This window comes from Melampsora larici-populina, assembly GCF_000204055.1.
Source record: "Melampsora larici-populina 98AG31 unplaced genomic scaffold MELLAscaffold_1, whole genome shotgun sequence".
Classification (NCBI taxonomy): domain Eukaryota; kingdom Fungi; phylum Basidiomycota; class Pucciniomycetes; order Pucciniales; family Melampsoraceae; genus Melampsora; species Melampsora laricis-populina.
In genome coordinates this window covers 3,937,973-3,965,480 of record NW_006768765.1, presented here as the reverse complement: position 1 = coordinate 3,965,480, position 27,508 = coordinate 3,937,973, and the positions used below count along the sequence as shown (strand labels likewise).

Here is a 27,508-nt window from a genome sequence, read left to right as displayed (position 1 = left end):
ATCATCTGCATGCCAAGTACATTTAGCACCAGTTGTATCGATTACTGATCCGATATCTCTTAATTTACTTGAATTTCCATCTGAACTTAAACATGTTATAAAGTGAGGACCTTTACGATTGGTTTCTGATTTTTGAATGGTATAGTATTGATTGATAGGTGGAGTGGATTGTGTTCTTGACATGATTTTGATTTTGATGGTGTTCTTGGTGATGGTGATAGAGAAGTTGATGAAAAAGTGGTTCAAGTCAGAAATCGAATCGAATCGAATGGTTTTTTTAATTTTTTTTTAAGGATGCCGCTGCGGGGACACCCCCCCTTCACTCGGGGGACACCCCCCTGGCTGTATTTCTGCCTGTATGCAATCAAAAATAAAAAAATAAAAATAAAATCCACCAAATTTGAGATTCATCATGTTCTTCAATCTGTGTATGCCACAAACCTCTCCAACCATATTCAGCCAATAGTCAAGCTTTTTCAAAGAACAGCACATTTACTTCATCTTCAAGCTTTATGTCTGAAATCACCCCAATCGATCCAGTATTGTTAGGCCTTGAACCACATCAGCTACCATACTTCTCATGCAAGGAAGCCGAAGATGCTATTCAAAGCTATGCTAATCAACAAGGTTACTTTTTGAATCGCCTGCGCTCAAAGAAAAGCAAAACTGGATGTGTTAGAAAAGTATGGCTAGAATGCGCTCATGGAGGGAAGCACACACCACAAGAGAACAACATACAGACAACATGTAGCAGGCTCTTACAGTGTCCGTGGTCAGCTGAAATCAAACGCCATCTAATTACCGACAATACGTACGAATGGAGGGTTGTAATCACCATGAATGAACATAATCATGAACCTTCAGACACCTTAGCAGAATACCCAGGGGCCCGAGCTCTGACGGACCAGCAGATTGAACAAGCAAAAGAGATGAACAAATGTGGAACAGCACCCAAGGTTATCTTGAGGAATCTAAAGTCATCGGACCCAACTAATCTCAGCATACCTCGCGATATTTATAACTTGAATAATCGAGACCGGGATGATTTTCTACAAGGACGGACATCACTTGAAGCCTTACTCGACACCCTCAAAGAAGAAAGTGTATACCATGCATATGAGAAAGACTCGGATAATCATTTACTTCGTCTCTTCATTGCACCTAAGATTTGTGTCTTGGCTGCTAAAAACTACGGTGCTACAGATGTGATCCTCATGGACTCGACTTACAAGACTAATAGGTAACATCATCTCTCTTCAATCTTCATCAAGCAACAGATGAACTGACATCTTGACTACATCCTTTTAAATCAGATTCAAAATGCCACTTCTACATGTTGTTGGTGTCACATCTACTCATCAAACACTCTCGTTATGTTATTGTTTCATGCACCGAGAAACTGAAGAAGACTACCTTTGGGCATTGGGACACATCAAACTTGCCTATAAATCGTCTTTATCAAAAGATGTTGTTGTAGTAACTGATCGAGAACTCGCCCTTATGCGCGGAGTAGCTCAAGCTTTCCCAGATGGCTCAAACTTACTATGTAAATGGCACATTGAAAACAACTTAACTACAAACCTGCAGAAACACTTCCGCGACAAAGATGGAGAAAATGACAAAGGGTGGGAAACATTCAAAGCAAAATGGACCGAGGCTTCTAATTCTATAACTCCCGAAGAGTTCACTGAACGCTTTCAAGGACTTTGAGAATACATCAAGCCAGCAGGCTTTTGTTATCTTGAAAAGATCTGGCTTGTACATAAGGAAAAGTTTGTACTTGCATGGACAAAAGATGTCAAGCATTTTGGTCACACGGTCACCTCACGAGTAGAAGGAGGACACGCAAACATCAAGGAGTGGATCCATGTGTCCACTGGCGACCTCCAAAGTGTTTATGAAAAGATCGAACTGGCATGTCAGCAACAGGTTAATTGGATCTCTTATAAAATTGGACATGATCGCAAATACAATCTCATTCAACTCCGAGGCGATTTCTGGCTTCAAGTCCATCGTAAGATCTCGCACCATGCATTGATTCTTGTGTGTAACATCATCCTTCTTCTCTTCCAAACCACCACCTGAGTTAACCTCATCATCATCTAATTCTCAGACTTTGGAACAGTATCGAAAAGCAGTTCCAATGACTGAGAACTCGCCTTGTTGTACATATGTATTGAGTGGATCCCAAGGTTTACCTTGTTCCCATTTCATTCGGAACCTACTTGGTTCAGGTGACCCAATCAAAATCGAACACTTTGATCCGCACTGGCATTTAGAACAATCAAACATCATTGATACTCATCAGCATGTACCAACCTCAAGTGAATTATTTCACAACTTACAAGTACAGCACTCGCATCTCCCTCCGCATCTTCAACTCACACTTGAAAACAGCCTTACCGACCTATTACACAACTGCACTGCACCCGTGAGTGATCCAGTCCCGATTCGCAGTCGAGGGCGTCCTTCCGGCTCCACTTCAAACTCTACTAAACGTGATCCATCGGGTTTTGAGTATGTGGTAGGTAGTTCTATCTCAACTCAAAAAAAAAGGAAATGTGGTATATGTCATCAAGAGACACATAATAAGCGTACTTGTCCCTCTTTGAACGGTGCTTCTACTAGTAAAGCTGTTAAACAACATTCTGCAATACAAAGTTCAAACCAATGAAATCCTTTAATGGACTTGTTGTCACTTGAGAGAATCTTCTGCTGCTCTTAAACCCTTTGCCATTGGTCCTGAGCATCAGGTCTACAACAAAACACTTTTTATTAGTTAATCACGATCAACCGTTGATCGTTGTTGATCGTTCGATCAAAAAATCGATTTTTATTTTTATTTTTGATTGCATACAGGCAGAAATACAGCCAGGGGGGTGTCCCCCGAGTGAAGGGGGGGTTGTCCCCGCAGCGGCATCCTTATATATTTGCTAGGCTAAATTGGTATTAGTATGGATGTGATTCTCATTCATCTTTGAATGATCTCTATATATATAACAGTACTAGAGAAAGATGGCTGTTTGGCAAGTATATGTGAAGTAGATAACTAGAAAACTGTAAGAAGGATAGTTTTTGGATTGTGTTTGATGTCTTTTGAAGATCATTGTGATTAGAAGGGATTAAAGGATAGGTCAAGTATAGTTGGTTTGAGGAATGAATGGTTCCTTTTTTTTAAGATTTTGTGTATGTGTTATGAAAATTTAGGCTACTCAAAGTTGTGTATACTTTTACGGTACTCAAAGCAAGTATGTGGCTGTACATACTTGCTCCCACATACTTTTTTGTGTTGTGTTTAAAACTATGTGCGGCTGGCGAAAGTATATATTTTTTTTGACAGCAAATTCACTGACGCCACCTGAGACCCTTGTCCAGTTCTGAGTTGAGTTTGCCCTGCCCTCCCTCACCCCCGGTTCCCCTCACCCCAACCATGTCCGATCAACCTCCTCCACAACCAAACTTTAACAACTCAACCAACAACTCAACCAATGCACCTCGCAAAATCCAAATAACTCCCAAAACCCCCCAGCAACACCCATCAACTTAACCTCGAGCGACGTTGTATGGGTCTGCACAAACACCAACAATACTAGTCCAGCCACCCCTCTTCAGCTTATATCGCCCTATCCTCACCACAATCCCTATATCTCCTCACCTTCTCCAGTCATCTTGGCTTATCCTGGATCTCAGCCTCTTCAGCCAGCTATATCACCTGCTCCTTTGGTACCGAATTTAACATCTTCTGTCTCATCGACTCCTGCTCCAATGGGGCCAACCTCCGATAAGCCAAAGAGGAAACCTCGTGGAACTGGAACTTGTACTTCGAAGAAGAATAGTAAGAAATCTTCTTCGGCTTCAGCTTCAACCACTCAATCATCAGTTCAAGCCATTTCAACCGCACCATCATCAGTTCAAGAGACTTCAGGTGGAGCGATATCACCAGAAGAAGGTTTGACCGTGAAAACATCTGTTCCAGACACTTCAAACGCCAAATCACCAGTTGAAGACAATGACAACTCTCAAAAGCAAATCTCGTGGGTGAAAGATACAAATGAAGATGGCAAGACTATGCTTGATTTAATAGTAGAATGGTTGTGTTTCACGTGGGGTGATCAAGATTCTCCAAATGACTCAGATTGGATGTGCATGGAGAGCTACGATACCGAATCAACCAATTACTCACAATATTGCATGGGCATCCCCAAAAAAAGAGAATGTGCAGAAAGGTGTGGTAAGTTCCTTTCGGCAAAGGGGTTCAGTGGGTTCACCTGCCCTGGTGTTAAACAGCAGGTCTGTGTTTCTTTCTCATCAATTCTTTTAATTGACAAAAACTGATGATAATTTCTTCATCTTCTTCGAATCTCATCCTACTTCAAATACAGATTGATATCTTAGAATGTAAATTTCATGGGGCCAAAGGCTAGCGTACAGGAACTGGTGGTGGAGTAATGATGATTGAGAATACAGAGGCGGAAATCGTGGCACTACGGGAAACCAAGCAATGGACTCCAGAATTGGAGGATGAGATGAGGGAGTTGACTGCTAAAACAACTAAAGGTGAGTAACTTTTTCACATATGATCCATATGTAGGTGGAATATGTAGCTGACTGCAGTCTGACACAGACATTTTACTTAGCAAATGTGCCTACTACGATGTGCTCCTTCCAATCATGAGCGATTGTCCTTGCAACGAACCTATGAACGCAGCTGAAATCGGTATAATCGACTCAGATTCTATTGCCAATACTTCAACACAACGCTCTTTCCCCCCTGTTGAAGAAACCTTATCAACTCAATGCACTAGGGGAAATCAATCCCAATCTATTGATCTCAACACTTCTAAGGATATCAGCAACGAGGAATTACATCGAGTTCTTGAGGACAACAACCTAATGATTAACAATGAAGTGGTCCAGCCGAGACCTTCTAATTCGTCCTCTGTCCAATGCTCTTCTAGCTCACAATCTCTTGGTCAATCAAAGTCCAATCCACCTGGTACCTTTAGTCCAGCCAACAACCCTTCCAAGAACGAATTCTCAAGACGCAACTTAGGAGGCTCGGGTATCTTGAAATCAATCCAATCATCGTTACCTACTCAAGCGGATTTCAAAGAAATGAATGAAAACAATAAGGTTGCAAACAAAAATCAAAAATTGATGCTGGAACAAGTAGCCGGAGCGACATTGGGTATGGCTAGTATCTTAGAAGCACATTTTGGGAGTTAAAATTCAAACCACAAACACCCGGTTGAAGAAGAAGATTTAACACCAGAGGCGATAGAAAGGAGACTTGCTAAGAAGAAGAAACAAGAGGAGCTCGAGATTTTGAAATTGGATCGGGAATTGGCTCAGGAGTGCAGGGCTTTGGAAGACCACAGCCAGGGCGCGGGCCTTTCCAAGCTAGAATTAGCTTGTGAGAAGATTTCGATGATAGCAAAACTTTTGGCTTCAACGATTCCTTATAACGAGGCTGAACGGATGGCTCAGGCTGCCCTTGAGGATTTGAAATAAGCCTCGGTGATTAATTTGGTTTTATATTTATTAAGCTTACATTTTCTTTTTTTTATTTCTTTGGTTACAGCCATTCCAATATTTCTTGTTGCTCCGTTTTGAAACAGAAAAAGTGAAACTTGGTGAAACCTAAGTTTTTACTCGATAAAACTTTGAAATTGGCTGTAATTCAAGGAAATACAGCCAATTTTCAGGTTTTAACCAGTTAAAACTTAAGTTTCGAGCTCATAAACTTTTTCTTTTCAAAAATGTGAGCGACAAGAAATATCGGAATGGCTGTAGTTTGAAATCTTAAGATTTATTGAAATTTCTTTATCTTCAAATAGTCAAGTATTCCAAAAATACTAAAAAAAAGTTCTTGTCTCTGTCTTCAAAGAAATGATTAGTGTTCACTTACAATCTGGCCACCTCAGTTATATTCCTATTGGTTCTTATTAAAAGTTGTCTTCAAAAAATCCTAAAAAAAGTTTCTGGTCCTCTCAAAAAAAAAAATTAAAATGATGTGTTATTAAAATAGTTCAAAAGAACATGGTATTTGAAAAGGGTTATCTCCTGATTATATTTGAAATAAAGATTGATTTTTTGTTACCCAAAATTGAGACCAGTTCTCTCATTGTCCTGACTCGGACAGTGATTTTTGACACACTTGATGTTTTAAAAAAAGTGTAAAATTTAAAAATTTCTCATTGGATTCACAAGATCAAATGATTCATTTGTAACATAAGATATCTTGTAACGTACAACCAGTTTAAGTGCAAATAACAACTGCTCCAAAAACTTTTGAATTCATTAAATCTTTTTGAGTGTTTAAATTGATCAAAGTTAAAAACAAGTCACTCAAATATTGAAACTTGAAGATTATCTTGAAACAGGATCACTAATTTTGATGTATTTGAATTATTCTAAAACCCTTTGGTTCAATAATGTTGACTTTGACAATAAATTCTAAAATCTTCTAGGAGAGTGTTTTGCCTGACGTAAGCAGTATTTTGTCCCAATCCCAAAGGCAAATGGTCACCATCAGTGTCACCATTACCATTAGGGACTTCAAGATTTACCGGATGTTCTGGGGTCCAAACATCATTAAACTTAATTGAAAAATTGTGTAGTATGCAACACACGCGCAGCCAGTTGGTTGCATGTGTTGCTGAATGGACATCCTTAATGAGGATCCGCAAGTCTTGCAAATATTGGAATCGCAGCTTAAGTTGGCCATTACCGTGTTCACTAACGACCCTTTGTTCACTTAGAGCCCGGTTGAAATCCCTTTTCAAAGGATCCAACTTTTGCAATCGAGGGCTCTTGAAGGTAGGAATGATATTCTTTGAACATGAATAACCAGAGTTGGCCAAGAGATATTTGTTCTCGCTAAAATACTGATCTAAATTTTGTGCAAGCTAAACACAACTGGTCAACAGCAACATTCATCATGATCAAAAAAAAATCAACTTACATGAGTTGAATTATACACTCGTTGGTCGTGTGCACTACCACACCACCTGTGTTTGGCGTAGATGATTCGACCTCGATGATCACTGATCAACAGAGTGTTGAGTGCGTAGATATGCTTACTAGTCCAGAAATACTCGGGATTTTTGACTGGTGCAAAAGAAAGAGGTATTAAAGTACCATCGATACACCCTACGCAGTCTTTAAAAAAAGACTTCCGCCCAAAATTCCGCTTGATTTCATTTCTTTTGTCTTGAGGCGGCCAGTAGACGTATTTGTACTCTAGTTTTAAAATGGCCTCGAAACATCAATGTGTAAAATTGTGAACTGAGCCTTCTAAAAAGACTAAGTGTCAGTATGGTCACATGGAATTTGGTATTTGTAACGTACCACTAATACCAAAAGCCCGCCCTATCATATAAGCACTACCACCGCTCCCGCTATGTCCGAGCCTATACAAAGTGACCATCAACTGCCATTCAACAGGTGCTTGAGGGTTAGAGGCGTTGTTGTGGAATACGAGATCATCACGGATGAGACTTGCTAATTGGTAGAAGTTTTCTTCTGACATCCGTGCCTGGGTTAGTTTCATGCACAAAAACAGTAACATCAATTGCTGAACGTGATTGGCAAATGGAAAAAAAGGAACTTACATGTCGGAGAAAGTTTCGTTCAGTTCCATTGAAAACTGCATCAAGCTTTAGGTTTTGAAAGGTCGTAAGCCGTCGATGAATTTGGGGTGCAACATATCAGATGTGAGTAAGATCTTCAAAAGCTTGACCAATTGCTAAAGCGATCTTGAAAGTGTGTTCATGAATTGCTTGCTGAGACATAGTGAAAGCTTGAAGGTCATAGCTGGATTTGAGGAAAGTGTTGAACGCTTGAATGAGGGAGAGAGCAGAGAAGAGAAAGACTTCTTCAGAGTTGTCCATCAACATCAAAGCGGTAGTCAATATCAATTCAAGGTGAAGGCAGGCATATAGAGCAAAGCAAGAGGGGGGTTGTGAAGTGGATTGGAGGACAGATATGACCTGTGCAGAGGCTCAACCAAGCTCCGCAGATATATTGTGCCTTTGGCCAGTTCGAGGCATGATTAACACCAAGGAATGAAGAAGACAAGTATGTTGGGGTCCTCAAAGCGACATAGTTCTGGACCCGAACATACTTTTTTTTCCCCGCCCAAAAAAAAAACTCAAAAAGTATGTGGGAAAAAGTATGTACAGCCACATACTTGCTTTGAGTACTGTATTTGTGTATACTTTGTTGTGTATACTTTTTTTTGGCAGGGAAAAAATGAAAATATACTTTTGGCTTCTTTTTCCCTGCCAAAAAAAACTATACACAGAAAACTATACACACTATACACAACTTTGAGTACCGTAATTATTGCGTAACTGTAGAAAGTCTTCTTGCTTGTAGGGTGTGGATTGTTTTTTTTGGGAAAATTACATTTCCAAAAGGTTTTCCAAAAAGCCAGATATCCAGAATATCTCCTACGTTTCTGAACTTTGATCAAATCCCTTATTCCCACTGTTACCAGTCTTCTGGACTTTAAAGGCAAAATGGCATTTAAAGACATATTTTGAATTTTTGTCTAGGGGTAAAAGAGTCTGGAACATAGTCAATTTTTTGTTATGCAAACTGGTCTGGAAAGGTTTGTGGAAAAGTTCCAAAATCAATTAGCTTTGTGTAGGACAAATTGTACAAGCTGATCATCATATATACATATAGCTATTAGCCATAATAATGTATGTACTTTCAGTGTCTGATTTTTTGAGTGTCACTGTGATCAGTACTACATACTACTAGGAGTAGGTGTTAGATACTAGCTTCACAAGTTAGTAATGGTAAGTGCCCTTTAAGAGTTGGCATACAAGTTACAAATATATTTTGCATTTCTGAACTTTGATGAAATCCCTATATTGCCACTGTTACCAATCTTTTGGACCTTGAGGGCAAAATGGCATTCAACTTCAAAGATGTATTTTTGTCTAGGAATTCATGAGGAGTATTGTAAAAGCTGATCATCATATCTATATAGCCATAAGAATGTATGTACTTTCAATGTCTGATTTTTTGATTGTGATCAGTACTAGGAGTAGGTGTTGGATAGATACTAGCTTCATAAGCTAGTAAAGGTGAGTGCCCTTTAAGAGTTGACTTGCAACATCTAGATATAGATGATGAATCCTAATATTATTCCAGAATAAATTAGTAAACAAACAACAAAATCTATATTTATGTATCATGTAAGATTTTTGGTCAATCTATGTTTTTGGACTTGACCAGAACACTATGGATACAGAGAGAGAGATTGCATGGATCAGGTATTATTAATACTATGCCTCTTCTTCACAACCTTTCAGAAAGCAATAAAGGATGATGAAAGACTTACTGAATGTGCTCTGGATCCACAAAAGATCTTGAAAAAGAAAAGTATGTAAACCTCATTGATCAGTAAAGACTACCACCCAAAAAAAATCAATGAAACATATAAAAGAAAGAGTTTGAGAGCTTACCTAACTTTTTTAGTGCTTCTATTCCAAACAAACTCATATTGATTTTGAGGAAAAGTTTTTTGAAGATAAGCATTAACATGTCTACCAGCCCATTGAATAGCTTGCCATCCCTCAGTCTGAGTGATGAATTGATTATTAAAAGTCTTATAAGGATTTCCATTCGGATGTAATTCTTTTGCAGGATTTAAAGGTTTGATTAGATTCTCATCATGGATCCCACTGTAACCAAAGAATGGATGATTGTCTATGTATTCTAGTAATCCTTTGATTCGGTCTTGGTTAAAGTATTTTATCGATGGAAATCTTTCTTTACCGTGCTTTTGGAATGATGATTTGTTGACTAATGGAATTCGCATCCAAACTACAAAATGTTCAACTTCCTTTGGTAAATCCCATGGGAAATCTGTATAGATCAAAATCAATGGTTCATAAGAAGAGCTGAAGTTGAGTTATAATGTGAATTTGAATAAACTTTATTCATGATTTCTTTGGTTAAAACTTACCATTCTTTAAAATCTTCACTAGATCTGATCTTTGATGACATTGAGGATTTAGAAAACTTGGTAGGTTTTCTTGGTTTCGAAGTTTAGGGTTCCATTCCATTTGTTTATAAATGTTTTCTTCAGGTGTTTTATGATTTTTTTGTACATTTGAAAAGTATTGGGTATAACGTTCCTAAGATAAATTTCTTAAAATCAGTTTTTTGTTTTTTGTTTTTCTCAAAAGAAATGGATGTATGATGAATCTGATGTTGTTTCGTGCATGATAGAGATTTTGATGATAGAGTATATTGTAAAACACATTCTGAGAAAATCAAAAGCTCACTTGCATTTCCTCTGTTCGAGGAATATTCGAACCTCGTCTAAACCATAGTTGATACGTTAGTCAAGATACAACATACAAGCTCCGAACTGACAAAGTCTTTAACACACCCTTGTACGACTCGCTCAACAGTCTCTGGATACCAGTTCTCTGGACCAGTGGCTTCCAAATGTGCTACTTTAGGTACTCTAGTACTTGAAGAAAGACTTGATTCTAAGACTGGACGACATTGAACAATGAAGATTTGTAAAAGAAAATGGAATAATGAATGAAGGATTAGATGGTTCATATTAGATATGATATATGAGTCAATCAAAGGATATCTGTTTCTTGGGGACCTGAGAAGTGTGGGTCAAATTTAACAGGCTACACTTGGGACCACAATTTCAAAAGAGGACTGATAAGATCTACCAGTCGTTCGCTTTCATTCATGGAGTCTAATCTGATCTTTTTTATTTCATCAGTACATATAGGTGTGAAACAGTTCTGGTAAGCTCAGACTGATCAGTGATCTGGTTGAGTAAATGTTTTAGAATATTGCAACTTGTGATATGGGTAATACATGGTAGAGTTTTAGAAATCTAGCACAAAGAAACTTCAGACCGATCATCCATGTAAGAATTTCTTCTGAAGTTCTGGTTCGCAGGGAAGCATGTATAAAAGACCTGCTTTGATTCTTTAAAGGCATTGAAGTTGTTTTAGAGTTACTTGATAAATATCGTTACAACATCACCAGTCACGACCAGTGGCACCAGTGTGTGTGTGTGGCTATTTTCAAGTGAGTTGGTTGGGTCAAATGTTTCCATATGTATGATGTTAAAGTATTTATGAAACGATCTTGGTGTTGTTGTAGGACAAACAGACTTGTTAACAACCGACAAGGCAATGATGTAATTTCTTGTTTGAGTTTTTTTGTAGTTGAGTGAAGGAAAGTTTTAGAATGGGAAAGAAACTTAAAACAAATTTGTATTGAGAATTTTAAAAGGTTCATCAGTCAAAATCAAATTGTATACAAATTGAATTTCAATTTCAATTTCGATTCAAGCATTTCTTGCAGTTGTAAAGAGAAAAGTTTCACTTGAAAAGCTTCATCTTCTTGCAAAAGTTTATCAACAAAACATCAATTCTGTAAACTCGATTCTCAACTTTACACAGCATCATCAAAACTACTATTGTCAGAAAGGAGTAAGACCCTGCATACATTCTGCAAACTTTCAACATTTACCTTGATTGGAAAACACAAAAAAGGAAAAGGCCATCCAAAGACAACACTCAAAATACTAAAACCTGATGAACTCACCTATCGATTCAAATCCATCATCATCATCATCATCATCATCCATCAACTCATTAGATCAACTTCATTCAAATTATCAATCAAATCATCAACCTTTTGAATTATCAAATCTAGTTCTAGTAACCACTCTAGATGGTAAATTACATGGATTAGATCGTAATACTGGAAAATGGAATTGGACTCTCAATGATCCTTCTCAAAAAACTGAAGGGCTAATCGATTTAGCTTCAGTTCAATCTAATCATCATATCGATCAATCTAACTCACAAGATCATTCGGAAATCTATGCAATCGAACCTCATAATGATGGTGACCTTTATGTACTCAGTCGTTCTTCAAATTCATCTAAACTTGAAAAATTACCACTTTCAGTTTCACAACTTGTTAATCTATCACCTTTTACATTTCCTTCAGATTCTTCAAAAATGTTTGTGGGAAAGAAAGATACTAATCTGATTGGAATCGATCTTAAAAACGGACAAGTCGTTGGTGTCTTAAAGGCTGATATCAATCGTAAACCACATAAAGGAAAAGGTCGTCAAACTTGTGAAAGGTTTGATAGTCTTTTAAATCGTCAAACTTGTAGAATGGAAGATGATGGTCAAGGCTCATCATCCAGATTTGAAACTGAAGAGTCTCAGAGTGATGATGATATTGATCAACGACCAAGAGATTTGCTTTATATCGGTCGAACAGGTATGTTTTCACTTACATTCTTTTTCATAATGTTCTACTTGAAATTAACAATCCGATGCTCTTATCATGTGATCCAGACTATCAAATATCAATTTATTCTAAACCCGATACACTCATCCAAACACTACGATACTCGACCTACTCACCCTCTAATCTAGGAAACAGTTTACAATCACAATGGACAAGAACCCCAGATGAATCATATCTTGAACCTATGCATGATGGAAATCTGATCTGCTTTCAATTCGATCGACTTTCAACTAACAATCCAGGTGATCCACTCCAACATCAGGATGGCAAGATCAAGTGGCAAAACTCATTTGATTTCCCTGTTACCAATATCTTTGATGTGGCGTTTCCCAAAAAGACTCAAGATCTCAGCAAGGACCTTGATCACAGACCCGATCCATCTCGTCCGTCTTGGGAAAATACCCACTCATCCGAAGACAAAACACCCTCAGCTCAACAACCTGTCATGTTTGTTCAACCCAGGCTAATGCCATCTCAAGGTGGATTATCCTCACAAACGTTTTCATCTATGTATGAACAATATAACCCGACAAAAGCTTCACAATCTGAATACCCTCATTCTTCAACCTCAAGACCCGAATCTGATCCCACCGTTCATTCTAAGAAAGCTTTTCTAGGAAACTTTGATGAATCTTTCTATATCATGTCTCAAGACAACTATCCTCTGGTCTCTTTTGCTCCATCCGCTCAACAAGCTCTTGGTAACAATAATGTCATTGGTACTCATACTCTTCTTGATGCTGGACTAGCAACGCATACAATTGGATCAATTTATGATCGTAGTCTTCTCTTGGAAGCTGGCTCAAGTGCGAAACATGGTCTTCTTGATGGTCGAGGCCGTTGGAGAGACAATCCACCCTTAGCCTTGGATCCTGCCCCACAACCTCCGTTAATCCCTTCTCAGGAAACACGCCCAAGTCTAGCGAAGAAATTCAGTCTATCTAGCATCTTATCACCAACCCCTTCAAACTCACCCTCTAGTTCAAAGTCTCCTAAACCAGTGATTCAGCAACGTGCTGCTCAGATCTCTTCACTAATCGTACGAAGCTTCAAAAATCAACTCATCCAATCAAATGGCTCCCGTGATTCCAATGAGCAACCTGACGATGTTACTTTGAGCATGAACCCGACCTTGGCAATCCTATTCTTCACCTTTGTTCTGGTATGGTTAGCCTCCAAAAAGACCCGAAGTTCCCACTCTTACCGCTGGGATAATCTGGCGCGGCGGACGTCGAGTAGCTTACCTGAATCAATTGCACGTAACAAGCCTGTTAATCTTTTTGAATATTGGCTGGGTGGTAGACAAAGTGAAGATGTTTCTCAATCGGCGATTGTGTCACCAAAAGCCTTTCACGATCAGGAATCAAACTCGGATAGTCTTACAGATGATTTGGTGGAGGGAACTGCAGTTTCGAATACAGGTACAAGAGATGGAGTCTGTGGTGTAAATTCAAAAGTTAATATCGTCGACTTTCAACCTAAACCTTCTGGTCTGACAGCCCCTTCCACCTCGGATCAAGCCGATGAAACCACAGATGAAATCGATAATGATGATGGTGAACAAGCAGAAAGCGGGACGCTTGAAACACCTAAACCGAAGCCAAAGCCTAAACGGAGAAGAGGCAAACGACCTGGTCAAAAAGCAGCGGCGGCCGCTGCTGCTGCTGCCAAAGCTGAAGCAGAAGCCTGTAAAGCTCAAGTCGATTTCCCTGTTTCTATCATTGATACCACTCGGTCATTAAAATCACATCCTTCAATGACGACCATTGCTACTGCTAGCCCATCTCAGCCCACCTTGCGCTTTGCAGAAGTTGAAAACGAGCAGGCAACACCATCAAAACCAAAACTAAACTTGAGGAAAAAGAAATCACATCTCAATTCTACTTCTTCACTCAAACAACCCAGCCTGTCTGACCTTACCCAGCAAATCACTCCCACCAAGATTCCTGATCACAGACCACCTGAGCTAGACATCTCTGCTACTACTACTTCTTTCGGTTCCTTACTATCACCAGTTGATTCCGGAGGCTTTCAACCACATAAGATTGGATCCTTGATGATCACTGACGAGACTCTAGGTTGGTTTGTTCTTATGATTTGCATTTTATACCTGTAACTGACGCATTGTGTTACGATTCGATCTTTAGGATACGGCTCACATGGAACAGTAGTACTCAAAGGAACATTTCAAGGACGACAAGTAGCGATCAAAAGATTATTAAAAGATTTTGTCACCTTAGCCACTCATGAAGTCACCCTTTTACAAGAATCAGATGATCATCCGAATGTGATACGATATTTTGTAAAAGAATCATTAGAGAATTTTTTATATATCGCACTTGAATTATGTAATGGATCGTTATTTGATTTGATTGAAAAGAAAAACTTTAATGAATATGAAGAGATCTTAGAACATTTTAATCCGAAGAAAGCATTAAAACAAATCACCTCTGGTTTAAGGTATTTACATTCACTTAAGATTGTACATCGAGATATCAAACCTCAAAACATTTTAATTAGTTTTACAAAAGGACCAGTGATTTCGAATAAAAGATCAAATGAAAAGAAATCGATTAAAGCACCATCTTGCAAAAATTTGAATCAAAGAAGAACCGTTAGAATGTTGATTTCGGATTTCGGACTTTGTAAAAAGTTGGATATAGATGAAAGTAGTTTTGCTCAAACTGCTAATCATGGAGCTGGATCATTTGGTTATAGAGCACCTGAAATCTTAAAAGGACAAGTGAATCTAAATGAACAAAGCAACTTGACCCCCAATTCATCTATAACTTCATCCACGATTAATTCTACGTCGAATGGATCGATTGAAACTAATGAGAATGGAACGAGTTCGAATGGGAATCGATTGACTAGATCGATTGATATCTTTTCATTAGGTTGTATTTTTTATTATGTACTTACTAGAGGTGAACATCCGTTTGGAAGTAGGTATGAAAGAGAAGTGAATATCTTGAAGGGTGATATGACCTTAGAACAGTTGGATGGGTTTGATGAAGAAGCATTTGAAGCTCAGTATTTAATTAAATCTATGTTGAGATCTAATCCAAAAGAAAGGTAAGTGTCTTGTTTTGATTCGAAAAGATTGTATGGAAAAAAAAAACGAATTCAAGATTTAATTTTGGGTTTTTTTTTTGGCTGCTATAGACCTACAGCAGAACAAGTTTTACAGAACCCATATTTTTGGAATCCGAATAAAAGATTAATGTTTTTATGTGAATCGAGTGATCGGTTTGAGATCTTAGATCGAGAAAGTCAAGAACCTAGTACGATTGAAATCTTAAATCGATTAGAAAACCTTGAAATCTTTTATGAATATTTACCTTCTACTTTGTCACGTCAAATCGGATTAGATTGGGATAAGAGAGTAGATAAGATCTTGGTTGAGAATTTGGGAAAGTATAGAAGATATGATTTTGGTTCGATTAGAGATTTGTTAAGGGTTTTAAGAAATAAAGTTTGTTTTTTTTCGAAAAAAAAAATCTATTACTTTTTCTTCAAACTCCAAAAAAAAAGAAAAGAAAAAACTGATGTGACATTGACCTTTTTTTTCTTCTTTTTTTTTGGATTTCATCGTTATGAAATGAATATAATAGAAACATCATTTTCAAGATTTACCAGAAAACTTAAAACGTACATTAGGTAACTTACCAGAAGGTTTTTTGAATTATTTTACAAAACGATTTCCTTCATTGATTATACATGTTTATTTGATTATTGAAAAGTTTTTGAGTCATGAATCTATGTTTTTTAATTATTTTTTGAGATCTGATGATGATCAACTTGATGATTTGTAATACAATCCTTTATTTTTCTTTTTCCATGATTGTATATGTTTTTTTGGGGGGGTTTTGTATTTGGTTTTGGAGATCAAAATTTGTGGATAGGTTTTGTTTAGGTTGGAAATGGGAAATGAGAATTTGGAACGATTTCAGAGGGGTTTTCTTCTTCTTTTTCTATAGCAGACTCTCTTTTCTTTCTGTATATGATGATGTTTTTTCTCTATTTGGATATCTCCTCTCTCTCTCTCTATGTGTTTCATTTTTGCTCATTTATATTCATTGTTTGTTTTTGTCGTTCTTAGTCTCTCTTTCTTCTACTCTTTGTTTTTGCATTTTATTGTTTCAAGAGTATATATATCTAGATTGAAAAGTATAAAAAGATTGGATTGATTTTACAGCTTGGCATTAGAGGATTTCAAATTTATATAAGTTGCATGTTTTTTTTTCACCTGAATCCACGACCAAAGCTCGCAAACGGAAACTCCCAAAGAGAGATCAAACCGATGTTAAGGTAACCCCTAACCCTCAAGACACAGTCTCAAGTAGAAGAGATCTATCTTGAGCTTCTCTCAGCGATAAATAGTTTAGCACAAAGTAAGAATTGATATATTGCCCAAAGTAAAGTTGAAATGGAACACTTTCTTGTAATACAAATTGTGATTTTTGTAATCAAGTTTATATAAATAGTTTTTGTGGGTATTTTTATGGTATATAGTGTAACAATAATTGTAGCATGTTTTTTTTTGCTTAGTAAAGAGAATGAAAATGAAGTTGTTAAATCGAGCATTGTAAGTAAGAAAAAAAGTAGAAAGAAATCATGGTGATGATGATGATGGGGCATAACATAAATATAATGGACATTGTTCGTGTAGAGGTGGTATCTTGAGCATAAGTTGAAAGTAAAGAGAGAAAGTGGGTTTCATAAAAAGCGTGTTGCTTCACTCATCTGTAAAAAAATGATTTGAAGATTAGGATTGAGGTCGACGATGGCATGAGAAGAAAAGGGTGACTGACATTTGTAGCAGTAAGGATAAACTGAAGTATCCATAGCTTGTCTGACGGTTAGGTCAGGACTGTAGCCTAAGAACGCAAGCCTGTCATTCAAAGTCGCATCACTGGTATCTTGGCCTTGAACGCGCTGAGATAAAAATGACTATTAGTTACGGAGGTCTAAGACAGAGAATTTCAGGGAATTAACCAACGTTTCCACCAAAGGCATAGGTTCGACCTTTCGGGTCAGCTTGTTGCCATTGCCACCAGATGGCATCGACATTGGAGTGATGTAAGAAGAAAATACTAAAAGATTGCATGTGTGAGTCTCGTGAAGGTGTTAGGGTGAGTGAGGAATACGTACGGCTGCAAGATTAAAGGTAGAGTCAGTCACTGATTGTTTAGCAGATACTGCGATAGAGAACAGGGTCACTTACATCATTGGCGGCATAAGAAGTAGGAGACATGTCCTGTGACAAATAGACAGCGAATCAAAAAAGTCAATTGCAATGAATTTGAACTTTGTAAGCGAGGAAGGACATACCCCTCCGATGGTGGCATGGATCGTTCCATGAGGTCCAGGTGAATCAGGGCCAGGAGATGAAGGGTTGGTACCCTCGAGTCCAACGTGGAAATCTATGTAATTGTCAGCACTCTTCACCACATTAACAGCATTGGCGTCGAAATATTGTGATCCGTACAAAGTTCCACTAAATTTGAACGAGAAAAAAATCAGCGATCGTTGGTTTGAGAATAATGTGTTCCAAATGTGAAAAGGCCCGTACCCTTGGTTGAACTCTGGAGGTGAATTGAAACCTCGCTCGAGTAAATGGGTATCAGGGTAAAGTAATTGAAGGTTTGCAAATGCTCCATCTTGAACAGTTCCACCTCCAAGTCCATCTTGATCGTTGGAAAAGTCCATACCGTTACCACCAAAACCGACCTGTTTTCGGAATGTTAGTATCCACCCATGAAGGAAAAATAGAGAGTCTTTGTTGTTTCACTCACTTCAGGATCTGGTGACCAGACTGGGGAGGCAGTCATATTGGCGGCGTCTAAACTCCAGTTCCATCTCCTGTTGATTGACAGAGCGGCTTCAGTGTATGAAATTTTAAATACTTCTGTAAAAATCACTCACGGTAAACCTCCGTTGTAGCCACATGACTGCAAAGCCTGTTCATAGAGATGGATGAAATGTCTGTGCCCTATAGGTGTACCCAAAAATCAGTTAATCTAAAAAATATAAAAATTTGAAAAACCTGAAAGAAACTTACATGGCAAGAATTGAGCGACCCAATGTACGTTTGGCCTTGAACGATCATGTACACTCTCAAAATCATCATACAATCGAAGGTTTGACCTGGGCTTCAAAGTCGATGGTTTGGTCATCAAACATTTAACAGCAGACAAATACGATTTTTGGTCGGCACGAGCCATAGAACGCCATTCCTTTCGGACGGTGATGGAGGCACAGGTTCCAGTGGGTGAAGCGCCGGATGCAGTTGGGGTTGTTTGCTTGCTTGATGCAGTGGCCGATGAGCTGTTCGGAGATTGGTTGCTTGAGGGCTGATTGGACTGAGCTGTCTGAGGAGAACTAGTTGAAGAGCTTTGCGTAGGGCTCATCGTATTGCTTTGAGCGCCATTAGAAGGAGTGTTTGAGCTTCTGACTGGTGCATTGTTTTGTTGGGCTTGTGGTTGATTTTGTTGAGCTTGTTGTTGGTTTGATTGACTAGAAGCTCGGTTCCGGGTGGAAGGTTGTTGTTGTTGAAAGTTAGGGAAAAAATTGGCCCATTGATTGGCAAACTGCGAAAGGAAATCTTGTGAGCCTATTTGTGGAAAGATTGACATGTGAAAGCCTTGTGGAGCTGCGTTAGCAAACAGGTTAACATGGTTTTGTACTAAAATAAGGAGGATAGATGACTTGGTTTGAGTCTTCATGATGATGTTTATAAATGCTTGATAAAGTATAAAAAGTTATTCAAATGAGCAGGATACTGATATGCTCTTAGTTAACGATTTGTAATAAACAAGGGGAATGCGAATGCGTGGTACTGAAGTCTTTTTGTGCTGCAATGTGTATCTCGCAAGGCAAACGAGGAGATGTGATTATTGTCCTTGAATGCTGAAAGGCGATACCTTTATATGAAGACTCAAATAAAGTCTTCATGAATGTGATCGACTGACCGTCTTTCAGTTGGACCAGTAGCTCAAGAATTGATCAATATTTTCTGCAAGTCTAACTATCAAGAAGGTCATATGTCTGACTCTCCTTCATTCGGTTTAGTCATGATTGGCTCATACCTGAGCTGATCCAGCTTGAATCGCGGTAATCGCCACCTTTGGGTTACCCTGATGTCACCCGCAAGGAAACGGTACAAGACATCTCGGGTTGAAGACACCTAATCAATCTTGACGGGTCTGGTCTGCATCAAATGTACGCCGCGGTCAATTTTGTCTGTCATGGTCAATATTCACCTCTAAAGCCTGCCCCCTTGAAGCCGGGGGCGTTTGTGGAGCGAGGGAGTTGGCTCTGCTGCGAGCCGGATACAATCTGATGTGACTTCATCACGACCTAAACCCGGGATCTGTTCATCTCTCGGCTCTCGGCGGTAGCGTTGCCCTCAATGGCTATGGTGTATGTTTCTCATTTCCTCAGACTCTAAGGATTGCATCAATGACAGCCAATTACAACATGTCGTGATGGACTGACCCAGGCAACACAATTGTGTGGTGGACTGACAACTAAAGGTGTCGCGCACAGTGCGCGCTGCAGTGCCCTCGAAAGAAACAGTTCAACTCGTTTTGTCACTTCGGAACCTACATTCAATGACCCGAAGGCTCAGCATCTTGTTCAAATTACAGATCAAAGATCCTCAGGTGGACTCCAGATTGAAGATATCCTCTTTTGAAATAAAGTCACTCGGCGGCTTCCCCAGACTGCTTAACAATAATCCCATCGCAAGGTAATAGTTGTTTGGAAGCGGAAAAGCAAAACAGTGCCGGTTATGAGGTAGAAATTACCGGATCGAATTCAGGATGTCCACGTTTTGCCTGAGAAGTGATCACTTTAGTCTCTCCGCCATTTTGATCCAATGGTACAAATTCAAGAGACCTCACTCATATTATGTACAGTCGTTTGCAAAAAGCTTGCCGCAAATTCACCACCAAATTGCTCGATGTTTTGCGGGCAAATTTGGGCAAGCTTTCTGAAAACGACTGTATGTAGATGGACATCACGACGTGAGCGGAATCACCGTTAGTCAAAGTCAGTTCATGATTTGCCTGACTTACAATTGCTGATTCCACGTCTTGAGCCTATAGATCGATTTGGACACACGGTGAGATTTGAACGTGGCGGTCGACAAGACGGCTGACTGAAACCTTGGTTGCAGCCGCTAATTCCAAGGTTTCAGCATATTGGACTCATCTTATTTTCATATGGTACAATATGGAGGGATAGGGTTTTAGAGTCAGATTAAATTGGTAGCGCATGCCCATGGGTGATAGACTGATGTTCATTTCATGGTTTTAACAATCACTTCTTTCCTATTTTAATTGCATGTCAACCAGTGTAGATTACAAGATGTCTAATGAGTAACGATGGATGAACGAAATAATCCTTTTTCAAAAGCCAACAACAAAAAGACAACAAAGAAAAACATGCTTTTGCTGAGAATGTTTCGAAGAGAGGAGAATAAAATGCGGTAGAAATCATGTTGAAGTAGTCAACTTTAACGATTAAAAAAGCCAAAACTTGAACAAATTGATCCCGCATGGTAGAAATCTAGGTATTCAGTGCCAACGAGCAGTGCTTCTGTGCTTTTTATGTCTATAAGGTTCACCCCATAGGATATCCATTCGGTTTTTCCACTTATCCAAATGGATAAAGGTAGCCGATTGTCCATCTGGTGAAATTTCCAATTGACTGAGGTAATATGTACGTTTCCCGCCTGTTCCAACCTCGTCAGTCTCTGGGATCCGCGCTCTAGATGGATACCGTAATTCGTAGCCATCATAACTCCAAGTGTATTCGACCAATTTCGTATCTTGTGGTGCTAGAGGTTTATCATAGACCGTGAACGAGTACCCGAGACTGAGGAGTTGAGATCCGTCGCCGTGTACAGATCTTCGAAAAAGGTTATCACCCCCAAGAAAATTTGCCGCCTTCAAGAGTAGAAGGAGTTGGTTTAAGTCATTGTCTTCATGATGAAAACTTGTGGGGTGGTCCCACGCTGTGAAGATACAAGAAAGACAATGTCAATATGATGGATAGGCGCGATGCTGGCGCGAGGATTTATGTGTCGTGACTGTATGTAATTGATTCGAACTTACCAAAAGCATCTGTCCATCCGTGCCACATGTGGTGAAGCGACATGAAAGGTATGCCAGATTGAAATAGACCGCTTCCATCACCAGGCACGTCCATCTGGTGCAACGAGTCTATTGGTGTGAGGACGGTGTCCTTTGTAGCACCATTCCCCATAGCTTGGGCAGCGCTGTGAGAGGGACGATAATCAAATGATTAATTGAAGATACTTGAGGCTCCCAACCACAGGTATCTTGACGTACCAACGCGTGTAGATTTCATCACCGCCAAAGACATCTTTGTTGGCCTCAAGGCAAAATTCGTGTTGTTCTAACATTTCCTTGAACAAACCCCTTGAGATGATGATCCCACCTCCACCGTATGCCATGTTCCCGAAAGTATTCAGCTGAGCCACAGCTTCTGAAGTGGTTCCGACTGAAATAAGATCAAACGCAAGGCTTAGTCTATCTATCGCAAACGGCTGGAAGGATCTGAAAGGGAATATTACTCACGAAACCACTTCTTGTCTGGATCATATTTGTTCAACTCTCTCCTGAGCATACGCTCATCAACCCATACCGTATCGTCGTCACCAATCACATACCATTTTGGGTTCTCATTCTTCGACCGGGCGATCTCATCCATTTCCTTCAAAAGTGCAAAGTATCGAATCTCGTAACGACTAGAATGTCGAACTTGAGTGCCGATCACTTGACACATTGGTAACTGTCGACGTGAGTGAAGAGTTTGCGAAAGCTCTTCTGCTTTGGAAATGGTATGATTCGAGTCTGTCTCGAAGTCAGACTCGCCAAGAAGGATAATACAAGATGGTGAAGCAGAGTTGGAATGTGGGCGAGGATTGAGCCAATGTGACCATAGATGGGACAAGATTGTAGCGCGGTCCGCTGTGGTTGCAATTCCAAACATTCTGGAAAGATGTATATATGTCAACTTGGGAGTTCAGCGTATCAAACAGTGGAGGAAAGTAGAGAAAGAACCTGACTTACAAATCGGAAAGCTCGGGAGCGTCTTGGCTTAAGACGATCTCTCGAGGGAATGTGTGAATCGGGACTTGATCAGGCATCAAAATGTTCTGCAAGACATGAGACTTTAAATCGATGAACTGTGCCCATTTTCGCCAGCTTGAGAAAGGAAGAGGATGCGAGTTCCATTGAGGAAAAGCTTCGAGTCCAACTTGGTTTGGGTCGTATTCTCCAACCACAGGTAAAATCCGACCATAAGCTTCAGATGGAATACCGTTGTGGGCTCGGACACCGATCAGATAAAGGGAAGAGCGAGCAGCGTTTCGGACAAGATGAAGGGGTGAAATGATAAGAATCAAACCAGCTATACAAGTGCAAATGATAAAAGGTATCAAGCGATGACGCCGAAGGGTTGTCTTGGATGCCAACAAAGAGACGAGATGAGGTCGCGGAGAACTTTGAGGAGTGGTACCACTTGATGATTCAGGAGGTGTAATGACTATGGATGAAGGCAAAAGGAGTTTCCCCATCTTGATTAGGCTCTAATTGAGATTCAGAGATGATATTTAGTTAAATTTCGATGATAGTTCAAGTCGTGGTAGTATGGTACGCTATGTTGGAAGGAGTTTTTCAGTTTAATGAGGATGTAGGCGGCCCAAGACCAATCAGTTGAACGCAATCAAATGACGCTGAGAATGTGGGGTATTTACGCGCAGTTTGAAGATCGATGGGGCAAGTCTATGCACTGAAAATTGTTGATGCTGAGGGTGAATAAGATTTTGTCGGATGATGGGTGGTGGAATGATGGTGCAGTGGAAAATTGTAAACTTGCAAGGCTGGATACACTTCAGTGAGATTTTAAAGACTTCCGAATGATTGATGACGTTTGATTAGTAGCTGTGTGGTTCCAAAGAACATTTTGCGGATCAAAATCATGATTGAGCATTTGATCAGCAAACGGAGCAATTTCAGCAATGACATAAGGAAACATGAGAAATGTCGCTAAGCGGTGCTAAGCTCTCACCTGAGATCTTCCACAAACCACAGATAATATGTAGTGTTTTGGATGAAAAGAGATCAGCCAACCAGATGTTAAGGTTGAAATGATGATTGGTCGAAGCAGGAAGCAATGTAGTAGAGAATGAAGGTGAAGGATCTTTCGAAAAGGAACAGAAAGTCAGCAAGTGCACAGATTGATTCAGAAACAATGCTGGACCTCGAAAGACATGGAGATTGACCCACAGTCTACAGGGTCGATCTGATATGGTTAATCCAAAGTCGAGGTCCAGGCTAAGCGGCTTGAACGGTTTGCAGGTGGATTGCTTTAGAGTTTCGTAAATTAGTGACGGAGCAAAATGAAGAGGTCCAACCTCAACCTCTACGGCTCCCTTAGTGATTCTTTAAGTATGTTCAGCCTAGCCTGGATGAGGAAGCGTTTGGGTGTGAGGTGTGATTGCAACCAACAAATGATGTTGTAGAATCTATCCACCAGAGCGGATGTTCTAAGTGGTAAGTCGATTAGAAGACCGCACTCGTATCTCGCCTGATTTGCGGCTATTCGTCTGGTGTCGAAAGAGTAAATGGCTGAACTGGGCGCGAGAATATCGGAAAATATTTCTTTTGAGCAAGGCTGAACATCACCCAGGAGCATCAGGAGAGGGGTGTCGTAATACTAACCGAACTCTAAGCGGATTGTTGACTTGGTTCTTGCACATCAATCGGAATTGTCAACTGGGCGGTGAAGATTAGCGGACAAGAACAGATCTCATCCAAGCTGATTGAAGATATTTAAAACGTTAAATGAAAGACTTTGAAAGATGCTACAAGTTGTCTCAGTTGTGTGCGGTGGGTTTTCAGCACCACAGCCTCAGGAAGGTTCTTATTGTCGGTGAATTTGACAATGGTTGTGACGTCTGATCGGGAGTAAAGGTCGAGCAAACAAGTCAAGTCGAGCAGATCTCAAGTCGAAAGACCACAAGGTTTCTACATTTCACCGTTACCGACGCAAGTCTCTTGCCGATCGATGAAGTATGCATATGCACTTTGGTTATCCAGCCAAGTGCAGCAGAAGTCACGGTGCTCCTGTTCCATGATATCATAAATTGTAAATATTTTAAATTTTGCGTGGGTGTGTGGGATTTCCTTGATCATAGTTTGCCAAGCTGCTTGAGCTTCAGTCTCACAATGAGCAATGTTCTTTAAGAACATCAATCCTCGTCCACCTACTCCGCCTGCAAACGCGCTGCGTGCGGAGGAAGAGATGGCAAGCTGGCTCGTTGACCTCATCCATCACTCGGCAATCAATTTGATTGCAGGCATCATCCAGTGTGAAGGGTGTGAATTTGTTGTATCACAACAAGATCAGATCTTGATTACATCCTTGCACAGGCTCTAAAAGCAGATGCGGCCAAGGTTGATAGATCTAGGGGTGTTACTGAAGATCCAGGGGAGATAGAAAATGCAGATTCCAAGTCAAAGCTTACAGCCATTCCAAGAATAGTTGATTGAAAACTTGCAAAAAGTTCATCAGCGCAGCACTGGCAGATAAAACGACTGTAACTGGTTTTACCAGTTGTCTCTAAAATCAACTTAACCGCACCTGATGTGCGTGTTGACCACAGAGTGGCTATGTCAAATCTTTCCTACTGATGAGAAAAGGATGTTCTCCCCACTAGCCATGAAAGATGAACAACAATCATAAAGGATTTAGCAAGTGTTTGCAAAAGATACAAGGTCTGCCCAGAACTTGGAAGTATGTACACAACTGCGGCACAGTAGACCTAGTTCACCTTTGCACAGTTGTTTTCAAAAAGCTTGTTCCAATTTGCCAGGAAAACTCATGCAATTTGGCAGTGAATTTGTGACAAGCTTCTTGAAAACAACTGTATATAACCTGTCATCAACGTTTGTTATTTCTCACTGTGACTCCACAACGCAACGGGCAAAGGCAACTCCCGTTGCGTTGCGCGCAACGCAAAAAGCGTTGCTCTCATCGTTGCTCACGTTGCTCACGTTGCTCCTCACTGTCGAGCGAAGGACATATGGGCATAAGTTTGGTTGTTTTATTGGCATATAAGAGAAGAATCAAAATGTCAAGAGGCATAAACATAAATATAAAAAAGCATACGGCATATGGCATAGTTTAGTTGATCGACAAGCAACAATAAGAACAGATATAATGATATCTTGAAGAAATAGTTTGAAATACAATGATAAACTACTTTTTAGATTGCCTACCGCCAAAAGCGTCAATGGCCTCGTTCACTTCGGTATAAGTGTGTGCTAGCGGCACACGCTGACGCCACCATAGACGCGACCCTACGCAACATTCTATGGTACGAGGTACCAAGCGCACTCGGTCGGACGAGCATATATCAGCTGCTGCTGAAAATGTCCGTTCCACTATCGCCGAGCTTGCAGATAGACTCAGGTAGTCTTTAGCCAGAGACCCCAGCACTGGAAAAGACCCGCAGTGCACCTGGCGATGTGAAACCATCAGATCCCGAAATGCGAAATTTATAAGAGAAATATTCAAGAGAGACGCATAGCATACCTTCCACCATGACAAGACCGCTTTGGTTTCACGCGCATTGTCTTTGGAAGACATTGGGTGAGTTCCCTTGATGTAAGCAGCTACTTCGTTTGACTCCACCTCGGGACCTTGAGCCTTGAAAAGTTGGAAGACATTGTCGGACGATTTAAGATTCGAAGAGGCTGATTCTAACGTCGCGGTTCTTTCTGTGTGCTTAGGATCAGTGTGAGGGTGAGTAAGGCTGATCCTGGCGTGCTCAAGCTTGCGAGTGTCAAACTTGTCTTGTAATAACTTGCGTGCTCAAATGGTGATTTCGTGCTCCGAACCAAAAGCACGTTTGAAAAATTGAATTCGGAAAAACGGATTGAGAATTGTCGCCATGACAGTTGTGTCGCACTGCAATGCCTCCTCAAAATACTTGTCAACCCTGGCCTGCATGGATCGGAGCATGGGCAACAGAGCGTCACCCATAAACAATTCGTCGACTCGTGAAGCGAGGTGGACCTTGAGAGCATAGAACTCAGGTATGACAAGGCATCCATTGGGTCCGTCACCCTCCATGCGTTTGGTTAGATCCAAGAATGGCTGTTGACATAATGATTAGTCAAAATGTCAGCTGAGGACCCGATGCAAAGGTTAGTATTGATGTAAAGACTCACCGAGAGTTCATTCGTCAAAGCTTCAAGTGAATTCCAGTCATTGGGTGTAAAAAATATCTCGTGAAAGTAGCCTCGTGGCTTTTGGCTGCCCTTTCGTCTTTTTTTAGACTTGAGAAGGGCGAGGTCATCGGCTAACAGTTTGTTGACAATCTGCCAACATAAAACCATATAAATCGAAATGTACTTCTTTGAATTCATCCTCAAAGAAATCGACTACTCACTTTACGTGCCTTGACCAATCTGTCAAGAGAATCAAACTCCGCATTCCACCGAGTCGCGTTGTAACCGGGAGTCAAAGGTAAAACCTTCAAATTCATACCTTTCGCTACTCTTGAGAAATGCCGTCTCCAAGCCGCAGAACGAGCCACACGACGTGAGACAAAGTTGGCCTGCAAAATCATAGATTTTTGAATCCTTACACATCATCAGAAAGTTACATCAAATAGAAGAACAAAGTTCAAATGGTTTACCTTGCTGATCAAACCATTCAACCGATTGGCTTGCTTTCGTGAAGCACTTGTGTGGTACTTACTACCAAACGAATCTTCATTTAAAGTATCAACACTCGGTTCCGGTTCCACAGCGTCCGCCTGTACTTGGTCTTCATCATAGTCTGGAGCACCTTCCATCATGTCTTCACATTCCGAGTCGTGATCTGTTTCTGGTTCTTCGGGTGCTTGCTCGTCCACCTCAAGATCAATACATATGGGGGTAGAGGTGTCATTGTCTTCATCCTCCTCGGCAATAACAGGAAGGGTACCAGCGAAAGGGAAAACTCCAAGTGCATTTTCGCGTTCCTGGAAACGAGATGGTGTGGTACTATAAAGTTCTCGACGGAACAGAACACAAGAATCTAAAAAGAGTCTTGAGATGACTTCACCGCTAGACAATGCAATAGTACGAAAAAGGATACC

At 40.1% G+C, this 27,508-nt stretch overlaps 7 protein-coding genes across 7 annotated transcripts in view; 3 read left to right on the top strand and 4 right to left on the bottom strand.

Moving 5' to 3' along the window:
• Positions 1 to 155, top strand: part of MELLADRAFT_58819 (uncharacterized protein) — a gene marked incomplete at both ends in the record, with an annotated part of 6,567 nt that extends 6,412 nt beyond the window's left edge. Inside the window, one exon of the mRNA XM_007403784.1 lies at positions 104 to 155. Within this exon, the coding sequence (XP_007403846.1) occupies positions 104 to 155 (52 nt within the window). The remainder of the gene's footprint in view (positions 1 to 103) is intronic.
• Positions 156 to 4,448: 4,293 nt separating this feature from the next.
• MELLADRAFT_87225 (uncharacterized protein) lies at positions 4,449 to 5,511 on the top strand (the record flags this gene model as incomplete). Its single annotated transcript, XM_007403785.1, has 3 exons — positions 4,449 to 4,557; positions 4,625 to 5,188; positions 5,255 to 5,511. The coding sequence occupies 3 exons, from the start codon at positions 4,449 to 4,451 to the stop codon at positions 5,509 to 5,511; spliced, it is 930 nt and encodes a 309-aa protein (XP_007403847.1).
• A 3,711-nt stretch (positions 5,512 to 9,222) lies between these two features.
• Positions 9,223 to 10,590, bottom strand: MELLADRAFT_124140 (uncharacterized protein; the record flags this gene model as incomplete). The annotated part of the gene is made up of 6 exons (XM_007403766.1): positions 9,223 to 9,253; positions 9,356 to 9,382; positions 9,480 to 9,882; positions 9,983 to 10,154; positions 10,305 to 10,341; positions 10,412 to 10,590. The coding sequence occupies 6 exons, from the start codon at positions 10,588 to 10,590 to the stop codon at positions 9,223 to 9,225; spliced, it is 849 nt and encodes a 282-aa protein (XP_007403828.1).
• Positions 10,591 to 14,236: 3,646 nt separating this feature from the next.
• MELLADRAFT_46493 (uncharacterized protein) lies at positions 14,237 to 16,517 on the top strand (the record flags this gene model as incomplete). The annotated part of the gene is made up of 5 exons (XM_007403786.1): positions 14,237 to 14,402; positions 14,472 to 15,067; positions 15,164 to 15,399; positions 15,490 to 15,799; positions 15,939 to 16,517. The coding sequence occupies 5 exons, from the start codon at positions 14,381 to 14,383 to the stop codon at positions 16,137 to 16,139; spliced, it is 1,365 nt and encodes a 454-aa protein (XP_007403848.1).
• A 1,617-nt stretch (positions 16,518 to 18,134) lies between these two features.
• MELLADRAFT_30131 (uncharacterized protein) lies at positions 18,135 to 18,587 on the bottom strand (the record flags this gene model as incomplete). The annotated part of the gene is made up of 3 exons (XM_007403765.1): positions 18,135 to 18,189; positions 18,253 to 18,319; positions 18,389 to 18,587. Coding segments are annotated over 3 exons (321 nt in total), but the record flags the coding sequence as incomplete, so codon positions are not given.
• A 2,319-nt stretch (positions 18,588 to 20,906) lies between these two features.
• Positions 20,907 to 22,933, bottom strand: MELLADRAFT_87222 (family 31 glycosyltransferase; the record flags this gene model as incomplete). Its single annotated transcript, XM_007403764.1, has 5 exons — positions 20,907 to 21,346; positions 21,447 to 21,610; positions 21,684 to 21,855; positions 21,933 to 22,348; positions 22,428 to 22,933. 5 exons carry the CDS (start codon positions 22,931 to 22,933, stop codon positions 20,907 to 20,909), a joined length of 1,698 nt encoding a protein of 565 aa, XP_007403826.1.
• A 2,694-nt stretch (positions 22,934 to 25,627) lies between these two features.
• On the bottom strand, positions 25,628 to 27,223 carry MELLADRAFT_58814 (uncharacterized protein; the record flags this gene model as incomplete). Its single annotated transcript, XM_007403763.1, has 5 exons — positions 25,628 to 25,636; positions 25,957 to 26,148; positions 26,595 to 26,744; positions 26,816 to 26,983; positions 27,065 to 27,223. 5 exons carry the CDS (start codon positions 27,221 to 27,223, stop codon positions 25,628 to 25,630), a joined length of 678 nt encoding a protein of 225 aa, XP_007403825.1.
• Positions 27,224 to 27,508: the final 285 nt, after the last annotated feature.